This window comes from Neophocaena asiaeorientalis, unplaced genomic scaffold (genome assembly GCF_003031525.2).
Source record: "Neophocaena asiaeorientalis asiaeorientalis breed wild unplaced genomic scaffold, Neophocaena_asiaeorientalis_V1.1 scaffold439, whole genome shotgun sequence".
NCBI lineage: Eukaryota > Metazoa > Chordata > Mammalia > Artiodactyla > Phocoenidae > Neophocaena > Neophocaena asiaeorientalis.
Window position 1 is genome coordinate 132,998 of NW_020173943.1, and position 27,626 is coordinate 160,623.

Genomic DNA, 27,626 nt, shown 5'->3' on the forward strand with positions numbered 1-27,626 from the left:
GCCCACCAGAAAGGAAAACACTCCCATACTGAAGGGAGCAGACTCATCCCAAAACTCATTCCTCAACCTCATCTTGTTGAGGAAACACAAGTAAACACAGCTTGAGAGATCAAAGACCAGAAGCCCCTATTGGCTCCAGGGAAAGTCAAGTCAATAGTCTTAGCAGGGGGAGGAATTGCTTCACTCACACTTAAACCTCCAACCCCAGGCAGGGGAGGGAAGGGTGTTCTCATGTGACTTGTGCTGAAATAGGGAAGGAAGGGGAATTTGAGATGGGACTGGGAGTCTGAGCGAGAGATATAGGGAAGAAAAGGAAGTGAGCAGGCACAGACACTGGCAGCCATCAGGAGTTCAAGTCTTTTTGACAGCAGGAGGCTGGAAGAAAGGACAGAAGTGGTTCTGGCTGTGATGGAGCTCTTACTGGGCCTACTGCTCCTGCACCACCTATTGGTGGTCACCTATGGTAAGGTAGCAAAAGGGGTCTGGCTGCTACTGCTGGCACAGGCAAAAAGCTGGGGGTTGGGGAGAGGCGGGATTGAACGCCTACTGAGGAAAGCCTACTCCTGCTGACTAGGTGAGTGTTCTCAGCCAATGCTCCCAGCTTTCTCAGCTTTTGGCAGAAGAAAGGGAGGAGGTTGAAATCTATTGAAGAAGCTAGGAGATAATTTTGGGTAGAAATTGGAAAGGATCCTCTCTCGGAAAACATCCACATGATTTTCTAGTACCTGTCATATCTCAGGGGCATTAAAAATGTGCCCAATGCCACCCAAATCCCTCCCCAATCTGTTGCCCTTCATCTGAAATTCTACCACTATACCTTTACCCCCATGCTACCAGGTTTTGATCCTTGTTAAGGTATACAACCCCCAAAAGAAGTAATGTTGTCAGGAGCTAGATGGGACCTTAGAAGTAACTTAGATCCACATTTCACTGTTATGAACAGGTGTTCAGAATATTTGTTCACATTCTTGCAGTGACTGAGAATTCACTATTTGTCCAGACCATCTAAAAAGGTAGCTTCAACTGTTAGAAAGTTCTTCCTTGTGTTGAACTAAATCAAATTCCCTGTGGCTTCCATCCAAACACCCCAGCCTTGTTTCTTGGAGACACAGATAATATATCTTCTCCCTCTATGCTGTGACAACTCTTTAGAGTCCTGAGGACAGAAACCATGTCCCTTTGATTCATCTCTTCTCGAAGCTAAACAGCCTTATCTCCTTCAACTGTTCTTCACAGAACTTGGTTTCTTACCACTTCCTGGGTTATCTCACTTCCCTGTGGACATAGTCCAGTTTGTCTGGGCTATTTGTGGGGGCTTAATGCTGGACACATACCCCAAAAGAGGATTGACTATCCCATAGTAGCATTATTTTGTGGGGTCTTACTCCATCCTCATTTATACCCCTGAAAATTGAAATAGCCTTTTTAGGAAACTGAGCCTGATAATAGCTAAGTGAAATCCAGGATAGGGTAAAAGATTCTTTGATGCACCCCTGTTTATTCCATATCCTTAGAGGGAGAGACTAGATGAGTGTTAACTTGGTGCCCTTTGTGTGGTTAGAAAGAACCCAGCTTTCCATAACTGACTCAGATTAAACCACCTTGTCCTGGGGCTCTGTGACCCATTAAATTCTAGAACCTCAAAGTTAGAAAAGGAACACTGAGTTAAGTCACCCAAGAAGGAAAATAATTTGCTCCAGGGCACAGAGCATTAGCAGCAGAGTTAATGTTCCTAAAAATTACCGTTCTTTCTACAACTACAATATTTTCACTATCTAACATGTTTTAGAGTGCACCACTCTACCTTCTCCAAATCTGTTGATTTGAGCTGGGAATTAAAGAGGCAGGACTGGAGCTCAGAGGAACATTTTGTAAATGTTAAATTTAAATCACGTGTGTATGTGTGTGAGTGCATGTTCCCTCCACAGCCTGAGAGGGTCCTTTAGACCTGGAAGCAGGTCTTCCATTTGCATGGAGGGTCTTACACCACAGACCTGAGACTGTGGACAAACTCAACAGCCGATAACGCTTTCTGTCTCCCTTCATCTCAGTATCCCCAACCCATCTATATAGTTAGATCAGCTTGGCTGGCCTTAGAAGATCCTGTCAGCTGGACAAATCTGTAGGACTGTGGCTTAACTTCTAAAAAGCCTCTAGATCTAAGACATATGTTGAAATAATCACAATAAAAATAAGTCCTAATATTTGCATTTTATAAAAACTATAAACATTTTATAAATACCTATTATCTTAGCTAATCTTCTTTTGAGGAAGCATCCCAAGAGGAGGAGAGAGGCCAAACACAGAGGTGCAGGGTCATTGGAAGATCTCACCATCTTTGTTTGATGATGGGAGAAGGAAAATTCAAGATGGAATCCATAATGGATCTCATAAAAGGGGCCACATACTCCAAACTAGGCCTTTTCTTGATTTAGTATCATCACACAGACCACAGAACGTTGATTTTCAAAGTCCAGGTCCCAGGACCAGAGTGGGCCTCAGTAATATGCGTTCTTTCTCAAGCCAAAACTTTTTTCAACAAAGCCCTTTGAGTACATGTTCAGTCCTTTTCTTTCTTCTGAGGGGATGCAATATTTGCAGGAAATTCAATCCTTTCATGAGGGAGGAGAGCTAAGTTCTGAAGTTCTGGGAAAGGTTTCTCAGGAAGCAGCTGGCAGATGGGGGAATTATTTTTCAGGCAGTCAGGAGGATATTATCTAGCCCTAGGATAACACCCATTAAACCATGTCAAATAGGCCCAGATAAGGAGTTGCTGGTTTCTGTTGTAGCTGGTGGATTAATCAGTTAAAAAAGTAAAAAGGCAGTGTAGGAGCTGAAAGACTTCATTCTAGGCCTCCAGGCCAAGCTCTGCTCTGCTCTCTGTGTGACTTTGAGTAAGCACCTTTCTCTCTCTGGGCCTCAGCTTGTCCACATGTACCATGAGGGAGTGTGACTAAGTGGTTTCTAAAAGCCCTTTGAGCTATGCCATACTGAAAGTCTCCAAATTCTCTCCTGCCTGATACTTCAAACCCTGTTGTACCAAGTACCTCACCATTTGGTGGTCTGCATAGATCCATAATGGGCAGAGCATCCCCCTAATAGTTGGGACTTTCCTGAAATAGATTTTCCTCTACCCAATCTTCCAGGAAAGTCAGGAGTATTGTTGAATTTGGCCAACATTTCACATTGGCTGCCAAGCCAGTCCTGTCACTAAAGTGTCCTCTCTGGTTTCCTTATAACCCAGGGATGACCTATTACCTACCCATAACTTGGTAGGTCCCAGCAAAATGGAAAGGCAAACTCCTTACTTTCTCATGTATTAACTTCTCCTTCAGGTCATTATTAAAGCAGACAATGACCCAATCTAATGAATCTGTCCACCCTGAGTAAGACATATTGAGGATTTCTAGGATAAGAAGAATCAATACAAATATGTGAAGTTTCTCTTGAGGCATGGGACAGGACTAGCATTTATCCCACACCTACTGAATGCCAGCCACTATGCTAGGTGCTTTCACACTTATGAGCTCATTTTATCATCATAATAACACTCCATGGAAGGTTTACTATTACCTCTATTTTGCTGATAATGACCTAAAACTCAGTCAGGCTTAGCAATTTACCCAAGGTCACACAGAGAGATATATGGTAAGGCAGACCTTAAACTTAGATTGGTGTTATTCTTCTTACTACATCATGCAGTCCTTCACTGTCCTCCTGATCTCACTAGGTGCAGTGCTCCTACTCAGTGTTTCTCTAGGCTCTTTGTGCACCAGAGGAAGAGTTGGAAGGTAAAAACCTATGCTATTGAAGTTACCTTCATTTTGGAGGTCAGGGTACATGAGGAATGGTACATTGTCCTCTTTCTTGTGATACCCTGTGCCTACCATACACTGTCTCTTCATGCTACTGATGAAGCAGGAAGAATAAGAGGAGAGAAGAACAAGAAGAAAAAGGAGGAGTAACAGGAGCAAGATGGAATAATGGGTGAAAGGAATAAAGGAGAAGGGAAGGAAAAGAGTAAAAGGGGGAAAATATGTCATTCTTGGATGTCTTGTTACTAACTATGCCCCACTCTCCTATTCTGGGATGGAGAAGTGAAGCCTGACCCACTTCTAGAAGTAAGACTGGGAAATTGGGAGTGACTGCCCATATTTTTGACAGACCAGAGTGAGCTATGTGAGAATCTCCAGCAAGTTTCCAGAGAGAGTAATGCAAGACAGGCCTTGCAGCCCCGCTATGTCAAAGGGAAAACATATATATTCACAGACAGGCATTTTTGGCTGCTCCAGCTGTCCTCACAACAAAATGCTGTTTTGTTGCCCTAGAAGGAAGGGAAGTATGAGGATACTTTTCAGAGTTGGAGAAGGATATTTGGGAGGGCTGGAGTAAGATTAAACTGAAAGGGTCAAATAGTTTTCAAGGGGCTTAAGGCTGGTATGCTTGTGCTTACAGGTGAGCAAAAATATATATGGGCATGTGTGCTCATGACGATGATAAGCTGTATCTGCATGCATATGGAGGCAGGAACTGTCAATAGCACAGTGGAACCCACTACCTGGTGAAAGCTCACCACCAGCTAGAACATGTAATTATTTAATTTATGCTTTCATTAAGTCTATTAGCACTGAACCATCTAAGATTGGAAGAGACCTTAAAGAATAATGCTGTTCAAGACCTAAACAAAGCTCAGAACTTGCCCTAGACAGCTTAGTCCATCATGGACAGCTCTGATTAATTACAAAATTCATTTTTAGGGAAAACCAAAATCTGCCTGTATTGTGCTCCCATTTGTGGATCTGAGTTTTTCTCTCTGCCCTGTTTGAAACTCTCCAGATAGAATGTGGTGGACCTAGCAACATGGACCCATGTTTATTTATTATTGTTTATTCAAGGCTTTTATCTTGGCCAAAATATGCTGGTTATGTACTAGAGTCCCAGGTGAGGGCACAGGCCAAAGGCTAAACTTTAGTAACCCCATTGATAGAAGCCCTGGTACTTGGCAATACATTATGGGAGCTAGCCCCCACCCCAACTTCCATCTGCTTGACTGAAGCCTGGGAATACTAGGCTATATAAAAAGTTTTTATTCATCAATAGCTTGCACTTTGAAACAACCTTTCCTGAGAGAGATATAAAGACATATCTAAATACAATCTCTCACTCCTGACCCCAGTTAAATAAAACACAAAATCCTCAAGATATTAGCTTATGGATGGATATTGCTGATGGAAGGTGGTGGCTCTCTCAACACCCACAAATTCCCCCCCCCTTAGTTTCCTTTCCCAGCAAGCCAAGAATTAATCACCCTTTGGTCCTACCATCATTCCTACCACAGCCAGGTCTAGGATTATACTCAGAACTTTTTCCCCTCCAGACCTTTTCATCTCCATTCCTCCTCAGCATGAAATTTTCCAATGTACCTTTGCTGACAACTCAGAGAAACCAATAGGGAAATAAACAAAGAAAGGATAGAAATCAGAAGAAAAAAGTCAAGCTTACAAATTACAGGTTTAACACTTAACAATAACTAAAGATTTTGTTAAACAGGAATGCATCTCACACAAGTTTCCACCCTCAAAATTGTCCTTTGTCTGCCTCTTTCCTCCCTTCCAGAAAAGAGCTTTAGTTTAAGGACCCAATCTGAGCCTTTCTGAAGGAGCAATGGGGAATTAGTGGGGCAGATAGCCCTTTCCTTCTGAGCCTTGAAGCCACCACATTTATCCAGGTACATAATTACATACAGTAAAATAGCCCAGACCCAACTGCTCAGCATTTGCTTCCACACTTCTTTTGCAAAATGTTGAAAGACGTATCTTTCATGGATTTACAGAACGTTAGTTTGTAGAATCATTAGAGATCATTCCATTCAGATTCTCTACATTATATACAAAGAAAATGGGTCCTCCATGGTAAAAGGTGACTTACCCAGGGTCACCTCACAGCAAGGCAGTGACAGGGAAAGGACTTGAAACTCACAAGAGCTAAACAACCTTAAGGGCTTTCCTTCTAAGGACTGGTTCTGATTGATGGGAGGGCTGGCGGAGAACAAAAGGGCATGGGAAATCTGAAAGTATGAGTTAAGGCTGTGTTTCTCAAAAGCCTCTCTGCCATTGCCATCTTAGCCCCCAGGTGGGTGTGCCATCTGTGTCTGCTTCCTTCTTCTGTTCCCCCTCTTCAGGCCATCCCATCCTGAAAGTGCCTGAGAGTGTGACAGGGCCTTGGAAAGGGGATGTAAATATTCCCTGCACCTATGGTCCTCTGCAAGGCTATACACAAGTCTTGGTAAAGTGGCTGGTACAACGTGGCTCAGACCCAGTCACCATCTTTTTACGTGACTCTTCTGGAGACCATATCCAGCAAGCAAAATACCGGGGCCGCCTGCATGTAAACCACAAGGTTCCAGGAGATGTGTCCCTCCAACTGAATACCCTGGAGATGGATGACCGGAGCCACTACACATGTGAAGTCACTTGGCAGACCCCTAATGGCAACCAAGTCGTGAGAGATAAGATCATTGAACTCCGTGTCCAGAAACGTGAGTCACTGTGGGTGTTAGGAAAGTACTGGTAAGCAAAAACCTGATAGAGGACTGTAATCCTAGAAAACACTGAGAAACCCAGAGACCTCTGTTTACATTTACATAGTCTCTCTTCAGTTATATGTGCTAATCAGAGGAAGTGGACAGGCAGAGCATCCTCAGTGATATCACTCTCGTGGCAGAATTTAAATGTTGGGAAGGCTTTCTGGCCTTCAAATCTCTACCACTTCAAGTGTCCCAGAAATTCCTGCATCGATAGCCTGATTGCTTCCTTGGACTCTGAGTCTTAAAATCCATAAAAATGAGTATATCTGATCAGGATATTGGAGAGTGGATAGATGCTGGCAGAGAAACTCTGGGAAAAGGGATGCATGGATTAGTCAAGATAAACTTAACTGACTTGACAATTTTACAGAGTTCTGACCCCTGGTAATCTCAAACTGCATATAATCCAAAAACTCTACTTGAGCAAAACAACAACAACAAAGCCTGTTTGTTGTTGTTGTTGTTGTTTTTAGTCAGTTGATTGTTTTAACTCCAGATAACCCAAATCCCCAGATAATACAAAATGGTACCTAATCTTCCAAAAGGAAGTTATTTTTATTTAAGTTGTCCTATTCCCTTTTTCCTCCCCATGTCAGGAGTCCCTTTTAGTTCCCTTTGCAGATATATTCATACCCCTAGACTCAGCAGGAATGACTCAGCCTTGTGTTCCCATACCCTTGTAACTTCTCAGAGCCTCCTCTCTTGTCTTCCCTTTGCAGTTTCTGTTTCCAAACCCACAGTGACGACTGGCAGTGGCTATGGCTTCATGGTACCCCAGGGAATGAGGATTAGCCTTCAATGCCAGGCTTGGGGTTCTCCTCCCATCAGTTATGTGTGGTACAAGAAACAGACTAACAACCAAGAACCCATCAAAGTAGGAGTCTTGAGTACCTTACTCTTCAAGCCTGCAGTGGTGACAGACTCAGGCTCCTATTTCTGTACTGCCAAGGGCCGGTTAGGCTCTGAGCAGCACAGTGACACTGTGAAGTTTGTAGTCAAAGGTGAGCAATTCTCTTTCCTGGTGAGCATTTCAATGGACTACCTTGTTCCAGAGATACGTCAGTATATGCCTTTATTCCAGAGAAGAGAGGTTGGGGCAGGGTGGGAAGGGAGTCCTGGGTTGTTCAATCACAAAGAAAAAATTCTGGACTGGGGACAATAGGGGTGGAGACAATGCCTGTCATGTTGTAGGTTAAGTAGATGAAAATGGTAAAGGGAAAAGTGACATTTACTAGGTACATTTATTTGCCAGATACAATGCACAAGAAGTCGGCACATGTTTTCTCATTGAATCCCACAAATATCTCATGAGATACCCTTATTTTACAGAAAAGGAAACTAAAAGTCAGGAAGGGAAACCTACTTGTCCAGGGGCTCAGAGCTTGGAAGTTCAAGGCAGTATTTGTACTCAGATTTCATGCTCTTTCCACTATGTCTGATTGCCTCTCATGGTGGAACCTATATCAGCTCCTGGGCACCCTTTGGGATACTTTTTGTTTGTTTGTTTTTGTTGTGCTTTGTTTGGTGTGTTTTTTGTTGTTATTTTGTTGGTTGATTATGTTTGGTTTTGCTTTATGAAATAAAGCCCAGATCTCTGCATAGTTTCTTTAAATCCCCCCCCACTCTTTTTTCCTAAAGCCAAATGCAAGTTCTGGTTGAAGTCTCGATGAAGATTGACTATGCTTAATCAAGGTCAGATTATTTATTAAAGAATTATTTGGGAATACTACAAACTGTTTACATAAAGATTGTAGGCTGGGATTTAAGTGATCAGCTCAGCAGTGATATGTCCAAATGAGTCTTGTTACCTTTCAAGAAATCTCTTTGGAAGGAAAGATACTTATTTCAATAAGGTTTCTATTTCCCAAAACATGTTGAGTACTAACTGCCTTTAGGAGATTATCCTCAGAGCCACCTGAAAATTATTATCCTCTGAGGCCAACTCTGTATAACAAAAGTGAACAAACTGTCTCCTTCCACTTGGGTTAGGAGACCGATGTTGGTTTGAGACTCCTGTTTTGCCTGCAAGGATTTGTTTCCCAAAATTGAATTATAATGAGGATGTGTGCTGTAGGATTTGGTCTGTTAGCTTAGGTGGGAATAAGGGCAGTCTCATTCTGAGAGAATTATATGGACACTGGCCCAGTTCTCTGAGAGTCGATAATCTGGTCAAGCAGAGAGAGCAAAACATGGGCAGAAAGTCCAAGAATGTGTACTTCATAAAGGGACAAGTTGAACATTCTCACCTTTCTGAGTTTGTTTCTAGTCCTTCTGGGGAGGATCTTGCTCACAACCAATCAGCCTGTCTATTCCTTATCTAGTCCATGTTCACAGGTCACAGAGCTGTTAGGCAGTGCTCACAATTGAGCTCTCTGACAGATAAGGAAATTGAGGCTCAGAGAAGTTACACCCTTCCCTGTTCTCTAAGCCAAGCTACTATCTCTTGGCTTCCTCTACCTGCCTCTTTTGCACCTCAATCTGGTCCCATGAGTCTGGTCACTTGTTTCATCTCTGTCCTACATAGCTCTCAGCTCCTCATCCATCCCCTCACCTTCTGTGATGTTCCTTAGTTCTGGAAAAAGCACAGAGGTGCATTGGTGCCACTTTAGTTTCATGCTCTGTGACATCAACTGCCTGTCCCCATGCTGTATGCCAATCAATTTGCTCATCTATGTTCCATTCCTTATAACAGCTATTCAGAATACTTTCTGCCTTATCTCATGTCCCCAGCCCTGCTCCCAGAAGATGAGGTCACCTTCTCCTTCTTTGAGAAGACCCAGACCCCTGCCCTCAGATGTAAATTCTATCAACCACCCTCTCTACTTTGACATTTCCCTGCCTATTCTCTCTTGGCTCAGAGTAAGATGTGTCTTTCTTCTCTCCACAGTAAACCTTCTACCTCAGCTCTTTACCTCAACTACTCCGACTCCCTGCTTCACCCATTATCCTCTACATAAGCCTAAAATGTATGTATGTACGTGTGTGTGTATGTATATATGTATAATATATGTATAATGTAAGCCTAATATACATATATATGTAAATAACATACATATATATGTTATTTTAAAAAACGTTTTCGGGCTTCCCTGGTGGCACAGTGGTTGAGAGTCCACCTGACGATGCAGGGGACACGGGATTGTGCCCCGGTCCGGGAAGATCCCACATGCTGCGGAGCGGCTGGGCCCGTGAGCCATGGCTGCTGAGCCTGTGCTTCCGGAGCCTGTGCTCCGCAATGGGAGAGGCCACAACAGTGAGAGGCCCGCGTTCCGCAAAAAAATTAAAAATAAAAAAAGAATAAAAAATAAACGTTTTCTTCATCTGCCACACCACCTCTCTCCTATGGCCACTACCAACCTATTAAAAAAGGTAGTTTTCACTGGCTGTCTCTCCCTATTTAGCACAACATAACTTTGTAAACTGGAGTCATCACTTCCAAATCTCCAAAACCCAAGATATCTTTATTCACATCTTTGCTCCTTTGTCATAAATTAATTGTCCATATAAGTGTGAGTTTATTTATGGGCTCTCAATTTTGTTCCATTGATCTGTGTGTCTGTCTTTGTGCCAGCAACATACTCTTTTGATTACTACAGCTTTGTAGTATAGTTTGAAATCAGGGACTGTGATGCCTCCAGCTTTGTTCTTCCTCAAGATTGTTTTAGGTTATTCTGCATTTTTTGTGGTTCCACACAAATTTTAGAATTATTTGTTTTAGTTCTGGGAAATATGCCATTGGAATTGGGACAAGGATTGCATCAAATCTGTAGATTGTTTTGGATAGTATAGACATTTTAACAATACTACTTCTTCCAATCAATAAAAATGGGATATCTCTCCAATTATTTATGTCTTCAATTTCTTTCATCAGTGTCTTACAGTTTTCAGTGTACAGGTCTTTCACCATCTTGGTTAAATTTATTCCTAAGTATTTTACATTTTTGATACAACTATAAATTGGATTATTTTCTTCATTTATCTTTCTGATAGTTCATTATTAGTATGTAGAAATGCCACAAATTTCTGTATATTGATTTTGTGTCCTGTTATTTTACTGAATTCATTTATTAGTTTTAAAAGACTTTTGGTGGTCTTTAGGTTTGTCTTTATATAGTATCACGTCTATCTTCAAATAGTGAAAATTTTACTTCTTCCATTCCAATTTGGGAGGCTTTTATTCTAAAATTATTTTCTTAAATTTAATTTTGGATTGTTCATTGCTAGCGTACAGAAATACAACAGATATTTGTATATTGAACTTATATCCTGCAATCTTGCTAAACTCATTTATTAGCTCTAATCATTGTTTTGCGGATTCATTTTTTTTATATAAAACATTGAAAACCAGGCACCTAACAGGTCTTTGGTCTCCTCAGGTAGGTTTATTCCTAGATATTTTATTCTTTTTGTTGCAATGATAAATGGGAGTGTTTTCTTGATTTCATTTTCAGATTTTTCATCATTAATGTATAGGAATGCCAGAGATTTCTGTGCATTAATTTGGTATCCTGCTACTTTACCAAATTCATTGATTAGCTCTAGTAGTTTTCTGGTAGCATCTTTAGGATTCTCTATGAACAGTATCATGTCATCAGCAAATAGTGACAGCTTTACTTCTTCTTTTCCAATGTGGATTCCTTTTACTTCTTTTTCTTCTCTGATTGCAGTGGCTAAAACTTCCAAAATTATATTGAATATGAGTGGTGAGAGTGGACCACCTTGTCTTGTTACTGATCTTAGTGGAAATTCTTTCATGTTTTCACCATCGAGGATGATGTTGGCTGTGGGTTTGTCATATATGCCCTTTATTATGTTGAGGAAAGTTCACTCTATGCCTACATTTTGCAGGGTTTTTATCATAAATGGGTGTTGAATTTTGTCAAAAGATTTGTCTGCATCTCTTGAGATGATCATATGGTTTTTCTTCTTCAGTTTGTTAATATGGTGTATCACACTGATTGATTTGCGTATATTGAAGAATCCTTGCATTCCTGGAATAAACCCCACTTGATCATGGTGTATGATCTTTTCAATGTGCTGTTGGATTCTGTTTGATAGTATTTTGTAGAGGATTTGTGCATCTATGTTCATCAGTGATATTGGCCTCCAGCTCTCTTTCTTTGTGACATCCTTTTCTGGTTTTGGTATCAAGGTGACAGTGGCCTCGTAGAATGAGTTTGGAAGTGTTCATCCCTCTGCTATATTTTGGAAGAGTTTGAGAAAAGTAGGTGTTAGCTCTTCTCTAAATATTGGGTAGAATTCACCTGTGAAGCCATCTGGTCCTGGGATTTCGACTGTTGGAAGATTTTTAATCACAGTTTCAACTTCAGTGCTTGTGATTGGTCTGTTCATATTTTCTATTTCTTCCTGATTCAGTCTTGGCAGGTCATGCATTTCTAAGAATTTGTCCATTTCTTCCAGGTTGTCCATTATATTGGCATAGAGTTGTTTGTAGTAATCTCTCATGATCTTTTGTATTTGTGAAGTGTCCGTTGTTACTTGCCCTTTTTCATTTCTAATTCTATTGATTTGAGTCTTCTCCCTTTTTTTCTTGATGAGTCTGGCTAATGGTTTATCAATTTTGTTTATCTTCTCAAAGAACCAGCTTTTAGTTTTATTGATCTTTTCTATCATTTCCTTCATTTCTTTTTCATTTATTTCTGATCTGGTTTTATGCTTTCTTTCCTTCTGGTAACTTTGGGTTTCTTTTTTTCTTCTTTCTCTAACTGCTTTAGTCACAAGGTTAGGCTGCTTATTCGAGATGTTTCCTGTTTCTTAAGGTAGGGTTGTAGTGCTATAAATTTCCCTCTTAGAACTGCTTTTCCTGCAACCCATAGGTTTTGGGTCATCGTGTCTCCATTGTCATTTGTTTCTAGGTATTTTTTAAATTTTCTCCTTGATTTCTTCAGTGATCACTTCATTATTAAGTAGTGTATTGTTAAGCCCCCATGTGTTTGTATTTTTTACAGATCTTTTCCTGTAATTGATATCTAGTCTCATAGCATTGTGGTCGGAAAAGATACTTGATAAAATTTCAATTTTCTTAAATATACCAAGGCTTGATTTGTGACCCAAGATATGATATACCCAGGAGAATGGTCCATGAGCACTTGAGAAAAATGTGTATTCTGTTGTTTTTGAATGGACTGTCCTATAAATATCAATTAAGTCCATCTTGCTTAATGTATCATTTAAAGCTTGTGTTTCCTTATTTATTTTCATTTTGGATGATCTGTCCATTGGTGAAAGTGGGGTGTTAAAGTCCCCTACTATGAGTGTGTTACTGTCGATTTCTCCTTTTATGGCTGTTAGTATTTGCCTGATGTATTGAGGTGCTCCTATGTTGGGTGCATAAATATTTACAATTGTTATAACTTCTTCTTGGATCGATCCCTTGATCAGTATGTAGTGTCCTTCTTTCTCTCTTCTAATAGTCTTTATTTTAAAGTCTATTTTGTCTTATATGAGAATTGCTACCCTAGCCTTCTTGTGGCTTCCATTTTCATGGAGTAACTTTTTCCATCCCCTAACTTTCAGTCTGTATGTGTCTCTAGGTCTGAAGTGGGTCTCTTGTAGATAGCAAATATATGGGTCTTGTTTCTGTATCCATTCAGCCATTCTGTGTCTTTTGGTGGGAGCCTTTAGTCCTTTCATATTTAAGGTAATTATAGATATGTATGTTCGTATTCCCATTTTATTAATTGTTTTGGGTTTGTTATTATAGGTCTTTTCCTTCTCTTGTGTTTCCTGCCTAGAGAAGTTCCTTTAGCATTTGGTTTTAAGCTGGTTTTGTGGTGCTGACCTCTCTCAGCTTTTCCTTGTCTGTACAGGTTTTCATTTCTCCATCAAAACTGAATGAGATCCTTGCTGTGTAGAGTAATCTTGGTTGCAGGTTTTTCTCCTTCATCACTTTAAATATGTCCTGCCACTCCCTTCTGGCTTGCAGAGTTTCTGCTAAAAGATCAGCAGTTAACCTTATGGGGATTCCCTTTTGTGTTATTTTTCCCTTGCTGCTTTTAATATGTTTTCTTTGTATTTAAATTTTGACAATTTGATTAATATATGTCTTGGCGTATTTCTCCTTGGATTTATCCTTTATGGGACTCTCTGTGCTTCCTGGACTTGATTAACTATTTCCTTTCTCATATTAAGGAAGTTTTCAACTATAATCTCTTGAAATATTTTCTCAGTCCCTTTCTTTTTCTTTTCTTCTTTTGGACCCCTATAATTCGAATGTTGGTGCATTTAATGTTGTCCCAGAGGTCTCTGAGACTGTCCTCAGGTCTTTTCATTCTGTTTTCTTTATTCTGCTCTGCACAATTTTTTCCCACTATTTTGTCTTCCAGGTCATTTTTCCGTTCTTCTGCCTCAGTTATTCTGCTATTGATCCCATCTAGAGTATTTTTTATTTCGTTTATTGTGTTGTTCATCATTGTTTGTTTCATCTTTAGTTCTTCTAGGTCCTTATTAAATGTTTCTTGCATTTTGTCTCTTCTATTTCCAAGGTTTTGGATCATCTTTACTATCATTATTCTGAATTGTTTTTCAGGTAGACCGCCTATTTCCTCTTTATTTGTTAGGTCTGGTGGGTTTTTATCTTGCTTCTTCATCGGCTGTGTTTTCCTCTGTCTTCTCATTTTGCTTATCTTACTGTGTTTGGGGTCTCCTCTTTGCAGGCTGCCGGTTCGTAGTTCCCGCTGTTATTGGTGTCTCTCTCCAGTGGCTAATGTTGGTTCAGTGGGTTGAGTAGGCTTCCTGGTGGAGGGGACTAGTGCCTGTGTTCTGGTGGATGAGGCTGGATCTTTTCTTTTTGCTGGTTAGGTCCATGTCTGGTGGGGTGTTTTGGGGTGTCTGTGCACTTATTTTGATGTTAGGCAGCCTCTCTGCTAATGGGTGGCATTGTGTTCCTGTCTTGCTAGTTGTTTGGCATAGGGTGTCCAGCACTGTAGTTTGCTGGTTGTTGAGTAAAGCTGTGTGCTGGTGTTGAGATGGGGATGTCTGGGAGATTTTCGCTGTTTGATATTATGTTGAGCTGGGTGGTCTCTTGTGGACTAGTGTCATGAACTTGGCTCTCCCACCTCAGCGGCACAGCACTGACTCCAGGTTGCAGCACCAAGAGCCTTTCATCCACGCAGCTCAGAATAAAAGGGAGAAAAAGTAGAAAAAACAAATTAGTAGAAGTAGAAAGAAAGGAGGAAAAAGAGAATGAAAGGAGGGAGGAAGGGAGGTAGGAAGGAAGGAAGGAGAGAAAGATAAAAAAAGAAATAAAGAAAGAAAATAAAGTAAAATCAAATAAAGTAAGATAAAATATAATAAAGTTATTAAAATACAAAATAATTATTAAGAAAAATAATTTTTTAAAAAACGGACGGATAGAACCGTAGGAAAAATGGTGGAAGCAAAGCTATACAGACAAAATCTCACACAGAAGCATACACATACACACTCACAAAAAGAGGAAAAGGGGAAAAAAATCATAAAACTTGCTCTCAAAGTCCACCTCCTCAATTTGGGATGATTCGTTTTCTATTCATAGACGGGGTTAAAGGAGCAGCTGCTTCAGGGGCTCTGGCTCACTCAGGCCAGGGGGGGTGATGGTCATGGAGTGCGGGGAGAGCCTGCGGTGGCAGAGGCCGGTGTAACGCTGCACCAGTCCGAGGCGTGCTGTGCGCTCCCCCTGGGAATTTGTCCCTGGATCCCGGGACCCCGGCAGTGGTGGGTTGCACAGGCTCCCCGGAAAGGGGTGTGGATAGTGACCTGTGCTTGCACTCAGGCTTATTGGTGGCGGCAGCAGCATCCTTAGTATCTCATGCCCGTCTCTGGGGTCCGCACTTTTACCTGTGACTCGCACCCGTCTCTGGAGCTCCTTTAAGCAGTGCTCTTAATCCACTCTCCTCGAGCACCAGGAAACAAAGAGAGAAGAAAAAGTCTCTAGCCTCTTCGTCAGGTCCAGACATTTCCCCGGACTCCCTCCTGGCTAGCCATGGTACACTAACCCCCTGCAGGCTGTGTTCACTCTGCCAACCCCAGTCCTCTCCCTGCACTCTGACCGAAGCCCAAGCCTCAGCTCCCAGCCCCACCCATCCCGGTGGGTGAGCAGACCAGCCTCTCGGGCTGGTGAGTGCCGGTCGGCACCGATCCTCTGTGCGGGAATCTCTCCGCTTTGCCCTCCGCACCCCTGTTGCTGTGCTCTCCTCCGCAGCTCCGAAGCTTCCCCCCTCCGCCACCCGCAGTGTCTGCCCGCAAAGGGGCTTCTAGTGTGTGGAAAGTTTTCCTCCTTCACGGCTCCCTCCCACTGGTGCAGGTCCCGTCCCTATCCTTTTGTCTCTGTTTTTTCTTTTGCCCTACCCCTGTACGTGGGGACTTTCTTCCCTTTTGGGAGGTCTGAGGTCTTCTGCCAGCATTCAGTAGGTGTTCTGTAGAAGTTGTTCCACGTGTAGATGTATTTCTGCTGTATCTGTAGGGGAGGAAGGTGAGCTCTGCGACTTACTCTTCCACCATCTTCCCTCCTGTTTTGTGGATTCTTGTGGCTTTTCTATATATGATTTTGTCATCTGAAAATAGGAATAATTTTATTCCTTTCTTTCCAATTTGGATGCCTTTTATTTCTTATTCTGGCATAATTTTCCTGGCTAGTATCTCCAGTACAATGGTGAATAAGCATGGAAAGAATGGAAATAATTGACTTGTTTCTGATATGACAGGAAAATATTCTTTCTTTCACCATTATGATGATAGATGCCTTTATTTTCGTAGATGCCCTTTATTGGTTTGAGACCACTTCTTTTTTTTCTAGCTTGTTGAGTGTTTTTATAATGAAAAGTTAATTGGATTGTGTCAAGTTCATTTTCTGTGTCTATTGAGATGATTTTGTGTTTCTTTTATTCCTTATTCTATTAAGAGACTGCATTACCTTGACTCATTTTCAAATATTGAGCCAATCTTGCATTCCTGGGATAAATTAATCATGGTGCACAATCCTTTTAATATGCTGCTGGATTTGGTTTGCTAGTATTTTGTTATGGAGTTTTGCATCTATATTCATAAGGGATATTGGTTCTTAGTTTTCTTTTGTTTTGATGTCATTCTATGATTTTGTATCATGATAATACTGGTCTCATATACTGAGTTTGAAGGTGTTACCACACCTACTTTTTGAAAGAATTAGTGAAGAGTTGCCATTAAAAAAAAAAAAAAAAAACACCTTTATAGAAATCACCAGAGAAGCCACCTGGGCCTAGCCTTTGCTTTATCTGAAGTTGTTTGATTAGCAATCCAACCTTTTTACTTGTTAACGTTCTGCTTATTCTGATTTTCTATTTCTTCTTTAGTCACTTTCAGTAGATTGTGCATTTCTAGGAATTTGTTGTTTATATCTTAGTTAATCCACTGTCATATGGTTGTTCATAGTATTCCCTTGTCATTCTGTTTACTTCTACAAATTTAGTAGATATGTCCCCATTTTCATCAAAGATTTTAATAATTTGAGCCTGCTTTTTTCTTTCTTTCTTCTTTCTTTCTTTCTTTCTTTCTTTCTTTCTTTCTTTCTTTCTTTCTTTCTTTCTTTCTTTCTTTCTTTCTCTCTCTCTCTCTCTCTCTCTCTCTCTCTCTCTCTCTCTTTCTCTCTCTCTCTCTCTTTCTTTTGTAGGTTGGTCTCGCTAAAGGTTTGCCAATTGCACTGATCTTTTTCAACAACCAGATTTTGGTTTTGTTGATTTTCTCTATCAATTTCTATTTTCTATTTCATTTATCTCTGCTAAATATTTATTTTCTTCCATCTGCTTTGTTTTCTGTTTAGTTTTCTCTTCTATTTTAAATTTTATTTTTAAGGTGGAAGATTAAATTATTAATCAGAAACCTTTCTTATTCTCTGATGTAGGTATCTACATCTGAACCCTGAGTACTGTTTTCACTGCATCCAATAAGTTTTGGTATGCTGTGTTTTTATCTTCAATCATCTGAAAGTATTTTCTAATTTCCTAATGACTTCTTATTTAACCCACTGGTTATTTAGAAGTATGTTATTTAATCTCCACATATTTTTTAATCTCCCTAATTTCCTTCTGTTATTTGTTTCTAATTTTATTTTATTGTGATGCATTATTACAATTGTTTCAAGTTTATTGAGACTTATTTTATGGCCTAACATATGGTCTATTCTGGATAATGTTCCATACGTACTTGAAAAGTAAGTGTATTCCGTTGTTTTGTAGAGTGTTCTGTATCGGTCTGTTAGGGCCATTGGTTAACAGTATTGTTCAGTTCTTTGATGTCCTTGTTCATCTTTTTTCTAATTGTTCTATCCATACTTCAAAGTGTCGTATTCGAATCTCAAGCTATTATTGTTTAATTGTCTATTTCTCCTAAAAATTCAGTCACTGTTTGATTCATGTGTTTTGGGGCTCTGTTGTTAAGAGCATATATATTTATAATGGTAGTGTCTTCTTGATTGATTGATCCTTTTATAATTATAAAATGTGATTCTCTTTCTCTAATAACACTTTTTGGTTTTAAGTCTATTTTGTTTGATATTAGTATAGCTACTCCAGCTCTATTTTGGTTACTATTTGCATGGCATATTTTTTCCATTCTTTTACTTACAAACCATTTGTGTCTTTTGAATCATACATATACATAGCTTGTAGTTGAATTGTGTTTTGTTATCCATTCTGCCAGTCTCTAAATTTGATAATTTAAGCTATTTACATTTAATGTAAATGCTGGTAAGATAGGGTTTATGTCTGCCAGCTTGCTATATATATATTGTCTTTTCTCATTCCTTTATTCCTTCATTACTTCTGTCTTTGGTAGTAAATAAATATAATATAGTGTACTATGTAGTTCCTCTGTTGTTCCTCTGTTGTTTCTTCCATAAATATTTTTGGTTATTTTCTTGGTTGTTACTATGGGGATTACCATTAATTCTTAATTTACAACAATCTAGGAGGAATCCATGTCAACTTAATTTCAATAGCATATAAAAACTTTGTTTCTATATCATTCCATTCTTCTCACGTCTTATTTAATCCATTTATCTGTGGATGGACATTTAGGTTCTTTCCATGTCTTGGCAATTGTAAATGATGCTGCAATAAACATGGGGGTGCATGTATCTTTTTTTTTAACATCTTTACAATGGTGTGTTGGTTTCTGCTTTATAACAAAGTGAACCAGTTATACATATACATATGTTCCCATATCTCTTCCCTCTTGCATCTCCCTCCCTCCCACCCTCGTTATCCAACCCCTGTAGGTGGTCACAAGCACCGAGCTGATCTCCCTGTGCTATGAGGCTGCTTCCCACTAGCTATCTACCTTATGTTTGTTAGTGTATATATGTCCATGCCTCTCTCTTGTCCTGTCACAGCTCACCCTTCCCCCTCCCCATATCCTCAAGTCCATTCTCCAGTAGGTCTGTGTCTTTATTCCTGTCTTACCCTTAGGTTCTTCATGACATTTTTTTTCTTAAATTCCATATATATGTGTTAGCATACAGTATTTGTCTTTCTCTTTCTGACTTAAAGATGATACAAAGAGATGGAGAGATATACCATGTTCTTGGATTGGAAGAATCAACATTGTGAAAATTAGTCTACTTCACAAAGCAATCTACACATTCAGTGCAATTCCTATCAAATTACCAATGGCATTTTTCACAGAACTAGATCAAAAAACTTCACAACTTGCATGGAAACACACAAGACGCTGAATAGCCAAAGCAATCTTGGGAAAGAGAAACAGGTCTGGAGGAATCAGGCTCCCAGAATTCAGACTATACTACAAAGCTACAGTAATCAAGACAGTATGGTACTTGCTCAGAAACAGAAATATAGATCAATGTAACAGGAAAGAAAACCCAGAGATAAACCTACACACATATGGTCACCTTATCTTTGATAAAGGAGGCAAGAATATGCAGTGGAGAAAAGACAGCCTCTTCAATAAGTGGTGCTGGTAAAACTGGACAGTTACATGTAAAAGACTGAAATTAGAACATTCCCTAACACCATACAAAAAAATTAACTCAAAACGGATTAAAGACCTAAATGTAAGGATAGACACCTTCAAACTCTTAGAGGAAAACATAGGCAGAACACTCTGTGACAAAAATCACAGCAAGATCCTTTTTGACCCACCTCCTAGAGAAAGGGAAATAAAAACAAAAATAAGCCAATGGATTTTTTGTTTTTATTTTATTTTTTGTTATTGAGTTATATGAGCTATCTATGTATTTTTGGCATTAACTCTTTAGCATTCATATTATGCATATATTTTCTCCCATTCAGTAGGCAGTCTTTTTGTTTTGTTGATGGATTCCTTAGCTGTGCAAAAGCCTTTAAGTTTAATTAGTTCCCATTTGTTTATTTTTGCTTTCTTTTCTTTAGGAGACAGATCTAAAATAATACTGCTATGATTTATGTCAAAGAGTGTTCTGCTTATGTTTTCTTCTAGGAATTTTATGGTCTTAGCCATTAGTCTTACTGAGAATCTCTTGTATATGATGAGTTGCTTCTTTCTTGCTGCTTTCAAAATTCTCTCTTTGACTTTGGCTTTTGAGTATGTATCTAGGTGTGAATTTAAAAAATATTTCCCTACTTGGAGTTCATTGAGCTTCTTGTACTTGCAGATTGTTTTCCATCAAATTGGAAAGTTTTCTGACATTATATCTTAAAATATTTTGTCTACCCTTTTCTATCCTCTGCTTCTACAACTCCCATTATGTGTATGTTGGTACACTTGAAGGTGTCCCACAGACCTCTGAGGTGCTACTCATCTTTCTTCATTCACTTTCCTTTCTGTTTCTCTAATTGGTTAATTTCAATTGTTATCAAGTTTACTGATTCTTCTTCTGCCTGCTTAAATCTCCGTTAGTGAAGTTTTCTTCTTTTTATTGATTTTTATCCTTTCAGTTGTTGTACTTTTCAACTCTAGCATTTCTAGTTGGTTCCTGTTTTATAAATTCTATCTCTTTATTGATATTCATTATTTGGCTTGAATTGTCCTCATTCTTTTAGATTTTTGCACAATCTTTCCTTTGGTTTATTTCTTTTTTAACAAATTTAGTTGATTTAAAATCTTTGTCTAGTAAGTCCAGTATCTCTGCTTCCTCAGGGATGGTTTGTATTCATTGCTCTTTTATAAGTTTATGGGCTCTAGCTTCTAGTTTCTTTGCATATCTTATATTTTTGTTGAAAATTTGACTTTTTAAATAATATAATATGGCAAATCTAGAAATCTGACTCTCCCTTTCTCTCTCCAGGACTTGTTTTTGGCACTGCTTATTGTACTAGTTGCTGTTTGTTTGTTCAGTAACTTTTCTAAGATAATTTTAAGTAGTCTCTTGTATTCTTTGTCATGGATTGCCACTGAAGTCTCTGCTTGGTAGCTTAGTGGTAAGCTACTGATTGGATAGATATCTCCTTAAATACTTAGAACCACTAAAACTCCCAGGGCTCTGTTGCCTTTTGAACTATGTCTTCAACACTTACCCAGGAAGTTTATAACTGTGCTGTAGCCTTCACTTCCTGCTAATGCAGAGCCTCAAGGCTAGCCAGAGGAAAGAACTTATGATGTTCTCATGTTTTTCCTGAGCATGCACAAAACCCTAGGCATGTCTGTGTTTTCTAGATTACCAGGAATGTGTCAGAGATTTTCAAAGTCTCTATGAACATCTAATTATTTTTTTTTCTTTTAAGTTTTCTGGCTAGTTTCTTGTTTACCTCAACTATTATCTCTTGCCTCAGGCAGCTGTGTGATAAATACATCCCTTCCCTGGGGACAGTTTTAGCACTGGGTGACCAATAAATATAAGCCTTTTGAGTCAGGTCTTTCAGGGAACCACCACACAGGTCAAATAATGACAATTGTTTGGGAATTAAATCTGCTCTGTCCACTCCAGCACCTAGAAGGGGGTTTATTTTCAAGGCTACTACTGGCCTGGGGCAGGGTGATAGGGCTGGGGTAAGTTAAAATGCCACAGAGCTCCCTGTTCTTAACATGACTGGGATATTTTTCTTCCATAAATGCTACTTGGGTTGATGCAAATCTTTGGCTAATTTCCCCAAATCTGAAAGAAAAAAGTTATGAATTTTTTTTCAGTTATTTCATTGCTTTTGTGAAGAAGTGAATATTTGGAGGTCATTACTCTACCATTTTTACTGACATCACCACAGCCACCTTCTTTGTAATCCTTCTAAGACCCTCTCAAGAGAATGAATAGCTAAATTTCAATCAGAAGTTAGTTAAAACAAAATGTTTTCCCATCCAGATTAATTAAGGACCTGACTGGCCCTAACTTACTTCCCATTTTCCCTAAGGCATTCCAACTGTTCACTCAAAGGTGCCAGGACCCTTGAATGGACTTCCTTTTCCTTGCAGATTCCTCAAAGCCACTCAAGACCAAGACTAAGGCACCTCCAACCATGCAATCCCCCTTCGAAGGTGAGTTTTACTAGGGTTCTGCGGGAGTAGGAAAGGTCTGAAATGGCTTCATAGAAGCCAAGAGAGGAGGCCCAATGCCATTAGATGGGTAATAAGAGGTCGTTGTGTTCTCCAGAAAGAAATTAGTACTAAAGAAATGGAAATAAGAAAGATTTAAGAGTCATGATGAAGTGAAATCATGAATATATATATTCTTCTTCGTGAAAATGTTTGAGGCAAAAGGAAGGAGAGAATTTGAATAATCCCATGGGAAAAGTGAGAAAAGAAAAAACTGTGACTTCTGCTTTGCTCCTAGTCTGACTTGCTATAGGAGTTTAGGTATATTGTCTCCCCTCTATTGGCCTTCTTCCCATCATAAACAGTGAAAAACTAAGATACCTCACTTTATGGTAATAGTGGTCAGTGACATGGCCAGGAATTGCAGAAAGCTTAGCACAGATACCCACAGAAGGACTTCAGACTTTGCAGCCACCCTCCACCTCACAGCTACTTGCTGGAAGAGAGGCCTCTAACCCTAACACACTTGTTGTCATAGCAACATCCATAGTGAACTCATCCCAGGGCTGGACCACTGAAGTGGATGGCTACGTTGGAAAGACAAGTGCTGGGCCAGGTAAGGGCAATGTTAAGACTTCTAGCCTTCCCTTTTGGCTGTGAACTTTGTAACTGAAATTTTCCACTATATACAATGTTCTATGTCATTCAAATGCCCAGGCCAATCAGCCATCAACCAGTGGGTCTGAAATAACTTGTTTATACGTGGAGTCTCTAGCTTCTCTCAAGTCTTTCTCATGGGCCTAGGGTTTTGTTTGTCTCTCTGGCTAGCTAAGAAATTTAGGAGAAGATGGAAAAGAAAGAAGTGTGAGCTGGTCTGGACTGATCCTTGGAGTTGCTAGATTCATTTTCAACCAGATACCACTTGGTCTTGTTTTACCTCCTAGGAAATGGTCTGCCTATCTTTGCCATAATTCTCATCATCTCCTTCTGCTGTATTGTGGTCACCACCATGACTTATATCATGGTCTGCCGGAAGACATCCCAACAGGGTGAGTGATAAGTATGATTGGGTGGCTCTTGCTCATTTATTCATTCATTCAGCAGTATAGTTGAGCATAAACTCAGTATCAAGCACTATGTTAGGCACTTCAAAGGGACTCCTAGCCTAGTTTGAAAGTGAGGGTAGGGGGTCCATGGAGACAGACCTGCAAGGCAACAATGAGAATACAACTTATGAAAGTTAATTCACAAATCTTTGGTACCCAACCGAGTACAGTATCTATGTAATGAGTTTTCTAATGAGGATGCAAGAGAAGGAGAAGTCACAGTCCTTGACCTCAAGTTGCTTACAATTTGATTAATGGAATCAAGGTAGAAGCGTGGAGTTTATCAATAACAATACATAGCTATAAAGGCTATGGACTCAAAGCCTGGAGAAGACAATCAGTGCTAAAGGTATCCAGAGGACAGGGGAGTCAGTTAGGGCTAGAGTAATTAACAAGGGATTTCAGAAGGAGGTGGGGCTTAGACCATTCCTTGGAGGATGAAAACCATTTGAAAGGGAGCAATAGTCTAGGAAGGAGAAACTACAAGAGTAAATGGGTAAAATGGTGAAATATGAATGTGAGTGGGATCATCAATAAAGAACTTCAGGTAGCCAAGCAATAGAGAAATACAGGGGAAAAAGAAAGCTTATTCCTGATTATAGAAGGTCTTGAATGACAGGTTAAGGAATTTGGACTTTCTTCTCTAAGGCTTGCACTAAAAATTACTAAAAAATATTTAAGCCGAGGAGTGACATGATTACAGTGTAGTTGTCAGGGTCATTTAACATCTATTTGCCAGCAGAGGAGGAAAAAGAATTTGAATGTTGATTTATAAGTAAAACCTAACTGCACTTCAGTTCCTGTTGCACTAGCTATTTTAACTAGCATTTGTGTGTCTCTTCGTTTGTAGTAGCTCTTACTCCCAAATAGTCTGGTTTCTACCATGGGTCTCTCCAACCAAAAAGGAGAAGGGAGCCTTGAGTGTTTCCTTATCCTGGGTCTCAAGTGTAAGCTCTGGTCTTGGCCAACTGCCATGGCTACGACCCATGAGGCTAAACTTGGATGTGGAGATATCTCAAGTGGTCACAAGTCCCAGGAGTACTAAAAGGAAAACATTCATTATAGTCTCAATGAGACTGGATATAAACTGTAATCATATGATTATTTTCCTTTCAAAAACAGTCCAGGGCTCCTCATGACTCAGGGGGTAGAGGTCAAAATGTAGCATTCTATTCAAAGCCCTCTATAATGTGGCTCTGGCCTATCTTGTCAATCCCCACCATGCCTTTATACTTATTTTCATTTCCAGACACTGGAGTCAAGCAGGCAAATAAATAGGCCACACACCTCATGCCTTTATATTTCCCCTTCCAGGATTGCCTTCCCAGAATTCCTGCTTTCTACCTCTCTATAAGGGAGACAGCCTTAGGGCATCAATCCAATTTAACATGTAGTTATTGAGTGCCTACTACGTACCATGCATTAGGCATATAAAAATGAAAAAGACCCTACAATATAGGAGCTGCCAGGCCAACTGGGGAGGTAAGACATGGAAATACAGGGCTCTATCACAAAGCAAAATTGCTGCAGCATGCCGTGTTTGCTTTGTTGTGGTTTAGTGTATGCATTCCCTGTTGCATCTCCGAAAGATTACAAGCTCCTAGAGGACAGTACCAAGAGATATCTATCTTCGTACTAGGTTAGAGCCTTTAAGCCTGCATGGAATGTAGATACTTCTCCTCCACTGACACTAGGGGGCAATGGTGACTTATTTCAAGATCTTTCCTGGGTGCAGGGTGGGGATAAATGAATTTGGGAATGGCTCAAACCAAAGTCCCAGACATCAGACTAATTCAGACCCTTTTACCTGGGCTCTGGATGGCTGCCAAGTTTCTCACAAGGACTCCCTGGGGATCTTTGGCAAGATTCCTGGGTGGAGAGTGGATCCAGTTCCAGTGTCCCTCCCCCCACCATACCAAGCAAATGCTCCAGCCCAATGTCCAGAGTTAGAGTATGTCAAAGATGACAGTGATAAAGTGTGCTTCCTTTTCATTTCCCTGATAAATCTGCATCCCTGTATTTCAACTCACCTTCCCAACAGCTCCTATTTGTTGGAAGGCTGAGACATATTGAGATCCCCCTTTCTGTCTCCCCTTCCCTTACCTTTTGAGAAGTACTCATGCTTGGCTCTTACTCACTCCCCATGGAGACTTCTGACCTGATTCTTCCTTTTTTTCTAGAGCATGTCTGTGAAGTGATCAGGTAAGATAACCTCTCTTCTTTTATCTTCTGACCCATTCCTTGCCCTCGATTTTGTTCGTCACTGGCATAGAGGAAATGGGGTTTGGCACAGGCCCAATCTTAAGCCCAGAGGCCTTCGGGGTCAGGGCACAACTTTCTTCCCTCTCTGAAGCATCTTCTGTGGTACTGTCCTGGCCCATTGAACACACAAAATAATTCAGGTCCTCTAGCCCTCCATTCCCAGAATCCCTGGGTGGCAAGTGCCTGAGGGTCAGTTGGCAAGAATTGGGGCAGAAAAGTGGGAAACCAGGGTACCAGATTCAAGTTTCTTCTCATGGATGGTGGGCTCTTGGACCACAGGGTGCATGCTGGGGAGGCCAGTGACTCTGGTGAAACCATGAGGGTGGCCATCTTCACAAGTGGCTGCTCCAGTGAAGAGCCAGCTTTCCAGACACTGGACAACGACTACTCTGATGAACCTTGCCTGAGCCAGGAGTACCAGATCATCACCCAGATCAACGGTGACTATGCTCACCTGCTGCACACAGTTCCCCCAGATTATGAGCTTCTGGTCACCAAGGGCAAGAGCAGCTGCTAAAAATGTCCTACTGGGCCAAAGTCTGTTGACATAACTGCCTATTCATCCCTGGCATTCCGCATGGCCCCTTTCCCTGCTATCTTTATTCCTGGATAGTCCAAAGTGTCTTCCTTGTCAACACTGGGGTTGCTAAGAGTGAATGGCTTTGCCTAAGAAGTTACCATATGCACCTCAAGCAAACCTGCTGCTGGATCATGCCTTAGGCCCTTCTAGTATCCCTGTCTGGAGTTTCCATTGCTTCACTCCAAACATCAGAGGGAAGTGCCTATAGCACTAGGACTTGGTCATCATGCATTCAGACACCAGTCAACTTTGGCCTCTTACCACTGAATGACCAGAGGGAGGCTCAGCTCTGGCAGCTCAGGGAACCAGTTAGGTTTAGGATCACTTCCCTTTCTCTAGTGCCAGATAGCTTTTAATTGAGATTGTCATGTAACAGGCCAGGGTTCAGTTCTGCTCCTGTACTGTGAGTCTAGTGCTCTGGTATTCTTCTGATGCTCAATGAATATCTAAACATAACAGCAACTTTGGTCATATTGGTCCTCTCTCAAGGACCTACCATGAGTGATTAAAGTGAGACTAGTTGAGATGGTTGGGGCCCTGGGAGTATGGATAGCACCTTTGCTTTTTTGTTTTTTCCTTCTTCCCACCCATGCTACCCTTACCTCATTTCAGCAGTGAGCTCACTGGAACACAATGAACATTTGGTAAAACAGTACTCAACTGCCTTCTATTCCCTTTTTAATCATCCTGCCAGCTCCACCTGGGTGACTCTTCCCAGGTCAATTGGAAACCTAAAAAAGTGGACTGTGGGTGCGGAGATAAAGAGATCCCCCTTTCTCCAAAGTATGAATGCATCACCCTCAAGGATTTCCACCTCCTAGAATCCTAAAATCTTTGGAGTAGTTGTACTCTTCATAGATGGTCTTTATCTCTTGGCCCCTTCTTACACTGTGGGGTAGAGGTCAGAGCAGGGAAGTCTTTCTTCTCAAACAGGAATAAGCACTAGGAGTGTGAGTGTGTGTGTGCGTGTGTGTGTGTGTGTTTATCTGTCTGTATATGTGCACACACAATACACCTTTAAATCAGTGTCCTCAGAGAGGAACTGTTCTGGGTCAGTTCAACACTGTTTCCTTTCCCTCAGGTAATGCATGTCAAATCAACTTCTTCACCCTTTATGGAAGCTGACATGTGCCACTTTTGGTTACAATGCAATTCCAAGGTCAGCTCAGGTTTAGCCAGCAGCTGCTCCCCTATGAATTGATTACAGAAGTCAAAATCATACATAAAAGTGAACAAAGAGTCCTTCGCTTTACAGGAAGGAATGAAAGTAATGAATCAAGGAGCACATCCATCCCTGGGACCCATAAGCCTTTTGTTGTTGCTACGTAAATTGTTCCAGAGTAGGAAAAAATGAAAGTAAACTTCTAAACTTTTTCTATGATACAGGTTGACACTGATACTGCAAGTTTATTAAATGCCACAAGATAAAACAAGATAAAATTACAGACCTAGGAGCATATATTTATTGCAGCAGGAAACTTCTAGAGATCATCTCTGCCTAAAACCTGATAATCTTTTTCATGCAAGACAAGCCAGTGAGAAAGTCCTAAGTATAAGGCTAGCCCAAATATGCAGGATAGGCTAAACAAAAATGGTATAATAAAACAGGACCTGTCTTAGGCAGGTAGCTGGGTGGAGAAAAGTAGAAGAGTAA

The 27,626-nt window shown here is 40.4% G+C and overlaps 1 protein-coding gene across 3 annotated transcripts; it reads left to right on the forward strand.

Moving 5' to 3' along the window:
- The first annotated feature begins 283 nt into the window (after positions 1–283).
- VSIG4 (V-set and immunoglobulin domain containing 4) lies at positions 284–27,609 on the forward strand. Of its 3 annotated transcripts, XM_024752734.1 has the most exons (8): positions 296–463; positions 6,182–6,538; positions 7,306–7,587; positions 21,965–22,027; positions 22,563–22,640; positions 22,969–23,073; positions 25,311–25,332; positions 25,672–26,428. In XM_024752734.1, exons 1-8 carry the CDS (start codon positions 409–411, stop codon positions 25,907–25,909), a joined length of 1,200 nt encoding a protein of 399 aa, XP_024608502.1. In that variant the 5' UTR covers positions 296–408; the 3' UTR covers positions 25,910–26,428. The 3 variants fall into 3 exon arrangements, with proteins under 3 accessions (XP_024608503.1, XP_024608502.1, XP_024608504.1); XM_024752735.1 differs by lacking the exon at positions 25,311–25,332 and having other exon boundaries at positions 284–463; positions 25,672–26,434; XM_024752736.1 differs by lacking the exon at positions 7,306–7,587 and having other exon boundaries at positions 398–463; positions 25,672–27,609.
- Positions 27,610–27,626: the final 17 nt, after the last annotated feature.